Raw genomic sequence first — 14,749 nt, 5'->3', positions numbered from 1 at the left:
CAGGCAGGAAAGTCTGTGAGACTCTTATCTCTAATTAACCCCCTAAAAACTGGAAGCAGGGCTGTGGTTCAAAGTGGTAGAGTGTTAGCTTTGAGCAAAAATGCTCAGGGATAGTCCCCCCGCATCTCCCCCAAGTTCAAGCCCCATGACCAACAGGAAAAAAACAAAAAGAAAACTTGAGGGAGCTATTAGGGATGAGGATATAAATTACCCTCATATATAACACAGATATGTTTTAAGGGAATGTATCATTTTGAAGGAATATTTAAGCCCAAATATGCTAAAGATGAGACTCAATTATTCCAGCAGGGGATGCCTTGGTCCATGTGGGGGACCATATTCAGGAGCTGCTGATTTCTAAGACTGAGACAACATATTAGGATGTGATTCTATGCCCGGGGGATGGTGAGGACCACTGATTCTGGGAGGTTCCTGTCAGATCCAGTTCTGTCCTGCTCTTGGTTTCTGTAGTTCTTTACCATAGTTAAGCACTGATACAATTCTAAACATTATTTCCCCCCCGCCCCCCCCCACATGAATGCTTGGCAAATAAAGTGCAAAAAGATGGCCAAAGAAACAATGAGTTCTGTGGCCTCTTTTGTAAGGAGTCTAAGGTTCAATAAGGTTTAAGAGGTTTCTTTGCTACAGGAATTTTTAGAGGCTTTAATATGTTAATATACACTGAATTCTCAAGTGCCTTTCATGTACAGTTTTGTTGAAGAATCGTTGAACGTGAAGGATATCCTTCTTGTAGTGTTATTTTCACTCACCCTGCTTCTTAACTTGCCACATGCATTTCAGATCTTGTTTCTTCGACAGAAACATAAAAGTTGCTACAGGGTTTTCTTATTTCCCTGTGGCGTTGATCATCTTTATTCACAATCATTTAAACTCAATCATTTGAGTTTAAAGTAAGTTTTGTCTGTCATTTTCTGGAGAAAGCCCCTCTTTTACTATTGAATAACTTCTGCTAATAACTTTTTGACGATAGGTTTTAAAATTTGCATGTCTGTAATTATATTCAACCAATGTGAGTGGGATTAATTAAGCATGGAAGACATATGACCTCAGAGTTATTCTCTTTGATTTTATTTCAGTAGGATATGTTCCTTGCCTTTGAGCTCATTTGGAATTTTTATGGCTTTACTTCAAATTTTTAGGTAATGGAAAACCTAAGTGCCCATAAAATGAAGCCATAGGGAAAAAGCAGATGCGGTTAGAAATGCTATCTCAGTAAATGGGCATGCAGTTTTTAAGTTAATCCTTCACATTCTTTCAAATAATTAACCCCAATATTATTTTAAAGAATGAACAATCATAACTATAAAGAGAAAGTCAGCTAAAAGCAACCCTCCTTTCAAAAAATCTCCAGTAAATTATACCTGTTAGCTGTGTGAGATTTGTGAAGCATTTTCAATAGTGAGGTATTTTGCCTCTGTTTTGCATAGTTTGGACAAAATTTAGAAATTAATATTTCTATTACCTAACATTACTGTTAAAATTTCCAGAAGCAATTTCCTTTTAAAAAAAAAAAAACTACAGCGAAAATAACAAACCAAACCTAGGAAGATCAGTTATATTCCTCAAAAGCTTAATAACAGAAGCTATGAATTGTTATACTAAGTGTATATTGGAAGGCTTGGCAATCAGACATTTTACAAATGAGTGTAATCAATGAATAATGTTTTATTGTCACCATTTGGAGATTTTTTTTTTTTTTTTTGCCAGTCCTGGGGCTTGGACCCAGGGCCTGAGCACTGTCCCTGGTTTCTCTTTGCTCAAGGCTAGCACTCTGCCACTTGAGCCACAGCGCCACTTCTGGCCATTTTCTGTATATGTGGTGCTGTGGAATCAAACCCAGGGCCTCATGTATATGAGGCAGGCACTCTTGCCACTAGGCCATATCCCCAGCCCCTTATTGTCACCATTTGGTATTAGATATTGTTTATTGCAATGTCAAACTCACGATCAGTTTTCCACTCACCTTTGACCATCTCGTTTGCCTTGTACTGGACTGAACTAGCAGGCGGGTTTGCTAAAACACACTGTTCTTTGTTCTTTCCTACCTCCACTTTCACACATGCCATCTACATCCAGTGCCCTTTCCTGACCTTCTTCCTGGGGGAGTTGAATTCACAACCATTTTATTTCATCTCTGGTACATTTGTTTCCATATGTGTTGCATTATTAGTGTACCTCTGTTCTTTTTGTATTTGGAGTTCTTTCATGGGATGGACTGAAATTTGATTGCACTTAAGGGGAAAGCTTAGAAGCTGGAAGGCAGGGGATAAATGTATATCAAATGAATTACCTCTTGGATAAACCTATGTATGTATAAAAGAATAGCACAGGCAAGTAAGTGGAGACAAGAAAATTGTTCTTGTTTTGCCTGCATCAAATTCATATGATCACATCATTGTATTGTAAAATGAATATCGTTTTACGTATATGTCTCCCCATGGATCCTGGTTGTTTTTTTTTTTTTTTTAAGTATGGCTACTATGCAATACAGAGGTAATTTAAGCTTACACTTTAGAAGTATTATAACAATTATTTGGCATATTACTAGTAAGAAATAGGAAATTCCAATTCACTAGTGATTATGTGAACTTTTTTTTTTAATTTCTCATTTACTTTTGGGTAAATGATACTTGTTTGATTTCCTTCCACAGTCTAATCTTGACTGTTATAGGAGTTGTATTTAAGCTGGAAATTAAATATTCTTTACTGATGTAGGTTGAAATGAACTAATTCCATCAGTAGAGAAGTAAGCTGGGTTATGTGGTTAATCTGAATGGGATGGCTAAAAAAGAATTTGTTTCGTTACCTTTCTGGCTGAATCAAAGTAATTAAAAAGATGTATCACTATGCTGTCTGGCAGGCAATAAATTTTCTTGCTGAACTATGTAATATAATTACAAAAGTATAGTTATATTTATGATGTTTAGACTCAGAAGAGAATCCTTGAAGGAATAGTTGTATGTTTTCCTCTTGAATTCTCTTTCTTTTTTTTTTTTTTTGCCCTTGAACTCTGGGCCTGGGTTCTATCTCTAACCTCTTTTTACTCAAGACTAGCACTCTAACACTTGAGCTACAGCGCCACTTGAGGCTTTTTCTGTGATGAATCAGAAATAAAAGTCTCATGGAATTTCCTGCCCTCATTGACTTTGAACTGTGATCTTCAGATCTCTGCCTTCAGAGTAGCTATTATAGGTGTAAGCCACCAGTGCTGACTTTTTTTTTATTAACATTTTTGAGGCATAGATGCGAAATTCTGCTGAAGTAAATTTGAAATTTGTCTTTTGCTTTCTACTTCATAAGAAATATAAATTTCCTCTCCGTAAATGATAGTGGATGCTTTTCATACAGCTGATGGATTTAAAGCTAGAGAAATGAATCATATATATTTCTCCATTATCAATCAGATTTTGCTTTACCTTTTTGAAAGAAATGAACATTTGGATCATCAAATCTAATAGTGGAGGTTATTCTAACTAGCATTCTTAGAGGCAAAATAAGTGTAGTTAAACTTAATGAAATTCTGGAATTCACAATACTTCCAAGACAAAGGCATTTGCATTCTGACTGCACTTGCTTTTTCCTTGAAAAGATGTATATCCTTTGCTTCTTCTTTTCCTCAGTATTTTATCTTCTCTGTTTGCTGTTTAAAAACTTTATAAGAAAAAGGAATATAGCCACGATCATGATAACAGTTGCTGGGAGATAATTACACACCCTTTTCTACTACTGCCATTTCCATTTGCACTTCTCAGAGATCAAGGGTGTTTCCATTTTCTGTGAAAACAACAAACGGAGTACATGATAATGAACTAGGGACCTGAACATTCCAACCAATTCAGCTAAAAAGTAAGATTAAAGAAGAAAGCACCACCTTCTTAACATAACTTCATGTCTTTGAATATCTTCTTCTTTCATTGCAGTCAGGTCCTGACTGGGCAAAGGTGGATATATGAAACAACAGCAACAGGTCCTGCAGTGCTGCAGTGTGGGAAGTTGCTAGAAGGCTTCCACTGTTGCGTAACTTTGTTGGATATCTGACATGTCCCTGCTGCTTTCCTGCAACTTGTTACTTACTCGAGTCTAGGCAAATGGAACTCTTGAGTTCTTTTCAATGTAAACTCTAGGATGTAGATTTCCTAACATTTCTTTGATAGGTGAGATTCTGGACAAGAAAGATTTCTAGGTAATTGAGAGCTGTCTTTGTGGGTTCAAATATATTGAGATGCTCTTCCCTTAAACACATACAGGAGGCATTGCCTGTCCAGGCCCTTCATGTAGGTACCATCAAGCGTTCATTCCTTCCACAATGACTTTTGAGCTCATATATAGTCAAGGAGGAAATACTGGTAATATCTCCCTGATGGAGATAGGATCTCAGTAGGAAAGGCAGGTACTTAACATTGATGGCATATAAGGAATTCAGGTTTCTATGGGGCAATTTTTACAGTTTCATTCTTTACCTAATGGTCTATTCTAATTTCTGCCTTTGCTGTCTACCCAGATTTTGTCACATACAACTAAGGTTCCATCTTTTAAACTTTTTCAGATCATTCATTTATGTTCCTGTCTTGTTCTATCCTTACTTATTTTCTGAACCTTGGAAAGGTACAGAATGCATTTTTATTTTATATGTCTATTTCTTGTTCTGTGAAACACTCCTGACCGCTTTAACTGGGTTTTCTTGGGGTTCCTGATAATACACCACACACACACACACACGCTTCCAAAGCCATCAAATTTTCTTGTAATTATTCATGTTGAGTGCAATCATTTTCTATGTAGGGACTATGTTTTCAATTCTTTTTTCCTATGGCTTACAGTGCCTGGAACCGTCTCGCATGCAGAAGTTAAGTGAGTGTGTAAAGTGTCAAGTGTCGAGTTGTCCCACTCGCCTACTGTGAGAATGTGTGTGATGAATTTTTGTAGAGGTGACTCAAATAATCAGTCATTACCTCCAATTATGAGCTATCGTTTCACTTTGGCTAGCTTTCCCTTTATCTTTATGTTTTTTCTTATCTCTTTTTTCCCTTCCACTTTTTGAAGTTTGTTGGGATGAGACACGTGTGTGTGTGTGTGTGTGTGTGTGTGTGTGTGTGTAAAACTTGAATAGAAAGCCATTAGCCAGTAACTAAAATCACTCAACTAGTGATAGGCACAGAATACACAGGTTCTTTAAGTTCCTGGCTTAAGCAAAGCTTTCCATGGTCTTCACTTAGTCTTTTCACTTAATGTTCAGGTTAGAGACTTTTTGGGGGTAATTAGGGTAGATGAGGTAAAATTTCAGACATGGTGCAATTTCTAATATTTGAGAAAGACATTGGATTTGACTGCCAAAGATGCTGTCTGGAATCTGGTTTCATTCAGGGGTGCTAGTCATAGTAACTAGCTTAGTAACTAGTCATAGTAACTAACTTAAAATGAGGACACTACATTTCAACTCTCATGTGCAAATGATGAGTTTTATATTTGAGAAAATTTTCTTTTTTCTAATTGATCTTGTCTTGAGCAGGATGACTGGTTTCCTTTAGCGATACAGTAAGTATCTAAGAGAACAATCATGGATTTCAACTGACTTTTTCAACTAAAAATAAAACCAGTGCATTTCTGAACAATCTCAGAAGGTTAATAGTTTTCTAACTATTACATTGTGTCTAGTGGGGCACTGACTTTCCTTTTCATGTGGTGAAAATGATGGGCGAGGGGCTCCATGTGAATCTGAGGGAGATGACAAAGAGACAGCCGGAGATGTCTGTGCAGAGCCATTTCCCCATCCTTTTGTTCAATGTCTATTTCATAATGGAACGTCAGACTTCTCTACCACCTCCTGAGAAATGCTTGGTTACACTGCTAAAATAGATCCTCTGGTATGTTGAGTTCTACTTCTCCCTGGACCGTCTTGTATGATCACCAGCTGTTCATAAGAACTGACACATAGATTTATGGAGATATCCATGAGGCAGTGTGACATCTTGTTAACTTGCTATACAACATTTTTCTAAAAGAAGATACATTTTAGTAGGATTTTAGCAGTTATTTGACTAGATAAGAGTTACTACTCAGAAAAAGAAAGGATCTGTTTCACCGAGCACTTTAGCAGAACATTGAAGCTATATTCTACATTACATATATGTGTAAGTATGTAGTAGACATTAACAAATACCTACACAAATGAATAGAAATGAACAATTATTACATAAAACCAGCCACGTTATTGAGGTTTTAGTTTATATTTCATTTCAAATATATCTCATGAGTAAAATGATATGTTACTTTGTGATCACACCCAATACCAAAAAGATTACATTGGGAATAGTAATATTGACTTTTAGAGGAGGAGGGCTTTATAGCATAATCTGATGGCTCAATTTGCCTTATTTGAAGCAAAGGAAGACTCATAGGTATTTAGTGTTTCTACTTACTTTTTAAAAATAAGGAATTGAAAGCTGGGCATCAGTGGCTCATCCCTATAATCCTAGCTACTCAGGAGGCTGAGATCTGAGGAACAAGGTTCAAAGCCAGCCTGGGTAGTCTGTAAGTTTGTTAGATTCTGATCTCCAATTAACTACTAAAAAGCCAAAAGTAGAGTTGTGGCTCACCGGTAGAGCACTAGACTTGAGAACAAAAGTTCAGGGACAGCATCCAGACCCAAAGTTCAAGCCCCAGGAACAGCAGAAAAAAAGAAATAAATAACTAAAGATTTCTAATTCATATCTTAGAGTGAAACACATCTGTTTTGGAATCTTCATGTTTACTTATCTGACTCAGAACATTAGCATTGGGTGTTCACAAGCCCTAAAAACATACAAATCTAACTTGTGGACAATCTTGTTGTAGAGTGAAATACATGGACAACCATTAGCCTCAAATGCAGTTTTGCTCAAATAACTGTTGATGGAAAAAGATAGAGTCAAGTTTGTTATTGCTACTTTTGCTACTGGACTAAACATAAGTTTCAAGTCTGATACTTTACTATTTGGGAATTGATTAGACATTAGGCAAACTTCCTTTGGATTGCAAGTTTTGAGTTCAGGATATAAAAATAATAAATGTGTGGAATATAAAATATATAGAATGCTCTCACTATAAACCCCTTGTTTTGCTATGAAAATCCTTCATTTGCTATAATAGCTATAAAAGCTATTGTGAGTTATTGTACAAAATAACCAATTAGGTGAGGAGAATGAAGCTAGTGCCTAAAGTGGAATTTAGAATATCTTTTAGCTAAACACATAATATTAGTTTAAGTAAAACTAAAGTCTCTAATGAACACCATAAATTCAGCACACATGTAAAACTTCTTTTAAATTTCCTTTTAGAGTTTATTTTCTGTTAATTAAAGGATCAATTTACCCCTTTGGAGAGCTAAAAATAGAGCTTGTTTGACTAGAGTTGATACACATCAGATCACGCTAAAGCTAGCTTTGTAGTTTTAAGTTTCTAGTGTCTTCCATGGCATGATAGGTGTTATTTACGTAAATTCTTCCATTTCTCTGTTATTTTATGTAGAGTAGAAAACCAAAATGCCTTGGATTACATCTTCAAATAGTCTTCTCAAAGGTAAAATTATGACCAATTTCTGTATCTTAATTTACTTTTCTTTAAGATCATGCAGTCTTCAGAAGTACAAGAAATTGAAGTGATATGAGGAGTTTCTGACCCAGTCTGCAGTTTTACCTTTTTTGCAGGGCTACCTGAGATTGGCTGAAACTAATTGGCTATGACTGATGACTTGGCTACTTTTGCTAAGTTAAGCTTTGGCTCAACATACAAGGATTAAGTGCAGAGTCATCCATTTTTCAAGCCTAAACTTAATTTAACATTTAGATATTCATGTCTTGAAATGTTTGAATGAGTATATGGCTATTTAGTATTTTAAATAGCAACATATTTATAGGAACAAATTAGTTCATGGCATAAAAACTGAAAAGCATATAGAAGATGAAATGCTCCTCTAACCAGAGTTGTCTGTTAATACATTTTGAAAGAATATGATGTAGGCTATTTCCATTATGTTTTTGCAATTAAAAAATGATACAAATTAAAATGTCAAGGAAGTAATCACTGACGACAGCGTGCTACTGCAATATGGTGTGTGTTTCTAGAAATTTTATTAGGAATCCCTTTATATTCACTGCATTAATTTATATTGCTTTGAGAGAGAGGCCTACTTTTTCAAAGGCATTCCCTACCCATCATATTATTTACTTTTGAAATTTCATCAAAACAATGTTTTTATCAACAGAACTGTGCATCATTAAGTAAAGAGTAGGTGCACATTTTATACTGATTAACTCCAGATATTTAAGTTAGTCATTGTCTCAAAAAACATATCATTTCTTTTGTGATGAGGAAATTAAAAATCCTCTTCTATTTGGAAATATATATATACACAATATATACACAATATACAAAATATATACACAATGTTGTTAACTTATCATCATCCTTCTATGGAATAGAACACCAGAACCTTCTGCCTTTTATCTGTGACTTTGTGTCCGAGAGCCAATCTCTCCCATCTCCTGCTCTTGCTTTCTGTTCCTAACTTCTGGTAAGGACTTTAAAAAATGCTGCCCATCTCCCGCTCTTGCTTTCTGTTCCTAACTTCTGGTAAGGACTTAAAAAAAATGCTGTGGTTGATTTGCTGAAATTTCTCTGTATTGTTTACCAAGGAATTTAGAAACACAGGAGTATTGTTGAAACATGGTTATGTCTAAATTTAAGAGAGTTTGGGTTAGTTCTTGTGTTTGATTCAGTCAAAAGTAAACCTGAGAAATGATTTTGATTAGAGTTATGAGGAATTAAAATACAGATAACAAAAGACAATCATGTTCAGAAGCAAAGCTTTCTTGAGTAGGGGGAACAGACAATTAAGAATACACTGGTTTCCTGTAATATTTTAGGCTTACCATTTTTGAGATGCCTGAGAGAAGATTAAAAGGACAAAGATCTATTATCATTCTTCTTTCTATGCAGTCATGATTTTTTTTTTAAAAAAACAACCTTTTAGAATTTACCCAAAAGACTTAAGAAAGGTAGACACTCAAGTTTTCTAAATTTTTCAAAAGGACAAAACCAAAACAAAAACCTCCCTTACACAATGTCCAGTTTCCTTAGCAGGAGCTCATTTAAGGCTTATTCAGAGTGTATTCAAACCACTGCAGTGTGCTGATTTTCTTCTTAGAAACCAGATAAGCTTCTGAAATGGGTCAGTGTGGTTTGGGCACTCAATTGCCTCCTCCAGCTTTGCTCTTGTAAGCACAGGTGCTAAGTGGAGAGTCTTTCTGAGCTTTCCTCGCCCTTTGACAGGAACTTGGCAATCCAGACAGTTCGTAGAACTGGCTGCCCTGTGGGAGTCATCCCGAGTTATTTACAAGGCTTCAATTGTTCCGGTCACACAACTCCAGTGCTCAGCACAAGGGTGATATGGGAGGAAGAAAGAAGGGGCGCTGGCGCTGAAGAGACTACACTGCTTAAGAAAGTCAGGAGGAAAGTTCTTCACGGGTTTCTCCCAGGGGCAATTAATGTCCTTATCTCTCTTGAATAAGTACCACCTCACTGACTATGGACTCCCTCTGGAATAAACTTGAATGATGGATAGGTTTATAACTAATCTCAAAATAGCATGTACCTATTTCTTCAGTGAAGTGTTTTGAGGCTTCTTTTTTTGGCTTTTTCTTCTAAAAAGACTGAACAGGAGATAAATGCTTTTTCAGCTTCTCTTAGGGTTCAGCCTTATGCCGTAGACAGGCAGTACATATATATATATATATATATATACATATGAATATTTTTATTATCTTTAAGTAATTGTAAACAGGAGATTCCATATAGCTTATTTTTATGATGGCTTTTCATCATTTCCCCTACAGAGGTGTAAGACATCTACTTCAGTGCCTTTTGGTATGGAAGAATAATTTTTTGAAACACATTTTGGATTTAATTTTATAACTGAGTTTTAAAGAGACTCTTAAAAACCAACCTCCAAATTAGTGGGTTTACTATTGCAAATATGATTGTGTTATTATGCAGTGAAACTATGGGATGCTATCAGTCTTCAATTAGGTCAGCTTTCTTGTCTAGATAACCCAGCACAGTGTAGGGGAATATAAGCATGCATGCTCAGAACCACTAGATGGCAGACATTAACTACAATTTTAGCTGAAGGTCGCCTCTTCACTCTTACTGTAATCTGCGGGGTTAGGAGAAAGGCAAGTGTTGTCCATTACAGGGTGATATTTTCCTGTCATCAGTTAACACAATGACAGGCTCAGTTTTATATTTTCCTGCCTACTTCAAATCAAATCAAGAACTATTTATTGGAAGCTTTATTAAAAGAAGCTTCCTTTGCAAGGAGAGTTGAAAATCATCTTTATGGTGGCTTACCACATCTACCAGAAAAAAAAAAAAAGTAAAGTACCCACAGTATTCCACTTAATTTTCCTTTATTTCATGGGTTTACTAATTTACATTGCCATTTCTCCTGCAGCTAATTCTCTAAAGGATTAAACAACAGCACACATTTTCGAAATTTTCTTATGTTCTCATGGAATTAATGTTCAAAATGAACATTTCTGAAAGCAGAAAGCTAAGAGGTCTTCATGACTCACCAAGGACCTTCCCATTAATCAGAGATTCATACTGTAAGAGAGGCAATGCTCCCAAATTCTCTGGGCCCTCAGAACCAAAGTGGCCTTGGGTTATAAACTATTATGATCTGGTCCTGGAGCGAAATCATGGAAAACTCCCAAATCTCCCTCACATAAACAAACTAAAAAGTTGGGAGATGGCAATCGTAGAGCCAAACTGGGCCAAGGTCACCAGTTGTACATAAGGCATAGATACATAGTAACAGAGAAATCCAAGACTTACTTGCACAACAGAAATCTAGGACTTACCTGTTCTAATATGTTTTGAAGCCTTTCTATCTCACAGTCTATCACAAATTTCTTCTCTTGTCTTCTGTCAAGTTCTTCTAGAAGCTGTCGGTAGCTGACATCATTAAAATTTTCCACACATATAGCGCTGACGTGCCAACCATTTTGTCCTGCCTTTTCCATAATAGCTTGAAGTATGGAGTACCCTGGGGGGGAGGGGAGGAAAGAGCCTTATTAAAACATGATTTTACTCCTCTGGAGTGACTTAATGCAGGCATGGAGACAACATCAATATCGTTTTTATGTTTGAAAATATACTCTGATTGCTTAGACACTAGAAAATGCGAGTGATTATTTCAGAATCACTTTCTCTTGCTTTCTTTACTGAGGACAACATAATCTCTTAAGCTATTGATTGAATGAAGTAACACTGCCCTACCTTGGGTAAGCTCTCAAAAAATCACTCAACTGGAGAACATTCCATTGCTTTAGACATTATTATTTTTTATGAGATAAACTAAAACCCCAATCTACCACCACCTGTAGTCACTATCAATTCCATAAACTCTTTTTATTATTTCACTCTGTAGACAGAATTCATTTTTGAGTAACTGCTTTGATTTTCCCCTTGAGCCAAGTGGTAACAACATTTTGGGCTTCAACTCTGGAAGAGAAAAACATCAGAGAAACAGCACAATGCTATTTATTGGAGGCCATTATCCTCGCAGTCTCATTTGATAATGTGGACAGATGTGTAGGGCAGAGGTGCTATTAAGCTCTTCCTCTCTTTGCAGGAGATTGATGTGGATTGGTAGTGAGTTGGTAATCACTAAGGGAGAAACTGGGGACAAATAGTCTAGTTGTAGAGACAACCGTTCAAATAAAAAGACAACTTAGTTTTTCCAAATGTACTGATAGTTGGGCACTAGTGGATCACCTCTGTAATCCTAGCTACTCAAGAGGCTGAGGTCTGAGGATTTGGATTCAAAGCCAGCCCAGGCAGGAAAGCCCAGGAGATTCTAATCCCCAATTAACTACCAAAAAGTCAAAGTGGAGCTATGGATCAAGTGGTAGAGTGCTAGCTTGAGCACAAAAGCTCAGGGACAGCGTCCAGGCCCTGAGTTCAAGTCCCAGTATACACACACACACACACACACACACACACACACACAATGATATTAAGGTAATGATATTAAGGAAAGGTTTGGTTAAAACTTACTGCATGGGGCAAAGCAACTAGAGCCATCAGACCATCTAAAATTGGATCATAAAGCCTGAAACATTGCAAGAGCTGCAAGTGAGAGGAGGGAATGACCTCTCTCTCCCTGTGCTTGGTGGAAGGCGACTCCTCTGGTCCAAGAACCTGGGTTATGAAGGAGCTGTGAGTTTGTACCTCAGCACTGAGTATATCTTTACACCAAGGCCAATGGTGCTTATTCTAGTTCTCTGTTTTGAATGATCATGTGAGAGACCAAGGGACAAAAAGATCCTCTAATCTATAAATAGACCTTACATGACGAGTACTGGTTAGGATCAGTGATTTTATTTTTCAGTTTATGGCTCAGCATAAATAAAAATATCCTACTCCTCTTCAAGGCAGTCTAGTGCATATTTGAATTCATGCTGTAGGTGTGTCCATTGCTTTTCTCTCCTGACTTTCTGAAGTGAGCAATGAGTTCTGCAGATTAGAAGTGCAGATCTGAGAGGAATATACATTGCTTGCAAGATAAAAGCATATTGACTTGACTTTCTGAATGGTGTGGGAGCCTCAGACTTGTGGAGGTTGATTTTTGAGGTTTGTTTTTTACATGTGAGTTTCCAATGTGTTGTTCAGGTAACATCAACTGATGTAATTAATAATTGGATCATATTTGAAATATAAAGCATCTGATATCTAGCCAAATGAAATCCTATGGCAGTTAGGATTCATTTATACCCGATCAAAAAAATATATTCTCTGAAGAGGAAGTGAGAGAGAATGTTAATTTACTATAGAATTATTCTGTTACATCTATTGCTTCATTTAGTCTCTTCGGAGTAAAGCATGCCAGTGATTATCTTTTCAAATCTTACTAGACCTTCTTAAACCCTGGAAACCCAGGACTCTTTCTCTCCTTTCCTATGCAACACATATGTAGCTGGATGGGGGAAAAACCTTCCTTAGTGCATGTGTTCTGTCTCATTTATTCTCTCCTTGGGGTTTGCTCTCTGATCATATCTAAGAATGCATTGCTGGATTTGAAGGGACTGCTTTTAAAAATGACAATTGGCCTCTTTCCTTTTCCTTTTTCTATTTTTAGTTATCATCACACCAAAAGTAATTCTAAGACTGTTTTTGCTATAAAAATGGTAACCATGAGCCACACATATCAAAATAATCTTCCACCTCCTTGGGATCAATCCATGGTTTGGCTCCTTTCTTTAGATATTGCTGATATTTTTTTGACATCCTGTGGCTGTCAGAACAAGGCATTCGTGTTGTGATTCTCCTGCTGACACGGCGTTCACAGGATGTAGAGACAACCTTCTGATGAAATTTATATTTGTTCCCACTTCCAGCACAAGAGTGAAAGATTTACACTAATAAAACAAAACCATACTTCAAAAGGCAGCATTTCATTATCTGATTGCTTGGTTACAAACGATGCTAGAACTGAAATAAGACAAAAAGCCAAGCATGCAATCTTTGTCAAATGTCAAAGAAAGTTGGCCACCTAAAAGGCCCATTAATCATGGTCAGAAATAAATGGCATCTTTTCAATGTAGTGAAAAGGACATACAGTCAGTCTCAGTTCCTGGCCGTGGGGGTGGGGGGGGGGTAGGGGGGTGGGGGTGGGGAACTTAGATTCTTTTACAAGTTGTGTTTGATGTTAATGTGCTCTCTTATTATTCATTGCAGCTCAGATGTGCTGTCTTATTTATTTGCCAAGATAGCTGGGGAAATATTGTAACTAGAGGAAAATATTGCTGTCGAATCTGTGATTATGTAACTTGGTTGTTATATAAACGAGGAAAATCACAAGTGAGGCCATACAATTTGTACATCTGGCTCTGATTTATATCTTGTGAGTTATTAAAAAAATCTGCGATATAATATGGCTAGCCAAAAAATGAATACTGCAATTTTAGGTGAAAAATCACATGGTTAACAGGAAATTTGCTACTGTAAAGGAATTTTTACCTCTCGATTCTGCTTGAGAAGCTGTCTAACATTAATTCCATATAACTGATTAAGAAGTTGCCACATTTACGATTCTGTACGGTGCTGTAAGATAAATAAAAACATAATCCCTTTTCTTTACAGAAAAATCTAATATCTAACAGGTCTGATAGGTAACTAACCAAAACACAAAATATACATCGTTGCATAAATGTCTTCAATGGGACTAGAATACTTAAAAATAATAGGGGGAGTCCATGAAAGACACAGTCACATTAATGATTAAAAATAAGTAAGCTAGCTTGGCGCTGGTGGTTCACACATATAATCCTAGCTACTTAGGAGGCAGGGCTCTGAAGATCCCAGCTTCAAGTCAGTCCAAACAGGAAAGTCCCTGAGACTCTTATCTACAATTAACCACCAAAAAGCTGGAAATGGAGCTGTGATTCAAGTGGTAGAGCACTAGCTTTTAGCAAAAAAAAACTCAGGTACAGTGCCCAGACCCTGAGTTCAAGCCCCAGGGCCTGTACCAAAACAGAAGAAAAAAAATTAAAGCATCTCTGTAGCCCTCTCAGCGAACTATCAAGTGTGCCTGAAATATCTCTAACCCTACTATTATATCACATAATAATACTATCAACTCTGCTAAGCAGGGTGATAGTGAACCGTCCTGAGCTTTGCATCTTCACAC

General features: G+C 36.7%; 1 protein-coding gene across 7 annotated transcripts in view; it reads right to left on the bottom strand.

Annotated features, from left to right (window-relative positions):
• Gria4 (glutamate ionotropic receptor AMPA type subunit 4) overlaps window positions 1-14,749 on the bottom strand; it is a 257,256-nt gene that overhangs the window by 80,811 nt on the left and 161,696 nt on the right. For all 7 annotated transcript variants that reach the window (XR_007210532.1, XM_048343762.1, XM_048343756.1 and 4 more), the window contains exon 5: window positions 10,920-11,104. Coding sequence is in view for 6 of the 7 variants with exons in the window: in XM_048343762.1 (XP_048199719.1) it covers window positions 10,920-11,104 (185 nt within the window). In the remaining variant the exon portion in view is untranslated. The remainder of the gene's footprint in view (window positions 1-10,919; window positions 11,105-14,749) is intronic.

This window comes from Perognathus longimembris, chromosome 3, assembly GCF_023159225.1.
Source record: "Perognathus longimembris pacificus isolate PPM17 chromosome 3, ASM2315922v1, whole genome shotgun sequence".
In the NCBI taxonomy this organism is placed as follows: Eukaryota; Metazoa; Chordata; class Mammalia; order Rodentia; family Heteromyidae; genus Perognathus; species Perognathus longimembris.
Note: the sequence above shows the minus strand (reverse complement) of the source record. Positions and strands in the feature narration are given on the sequence as shown.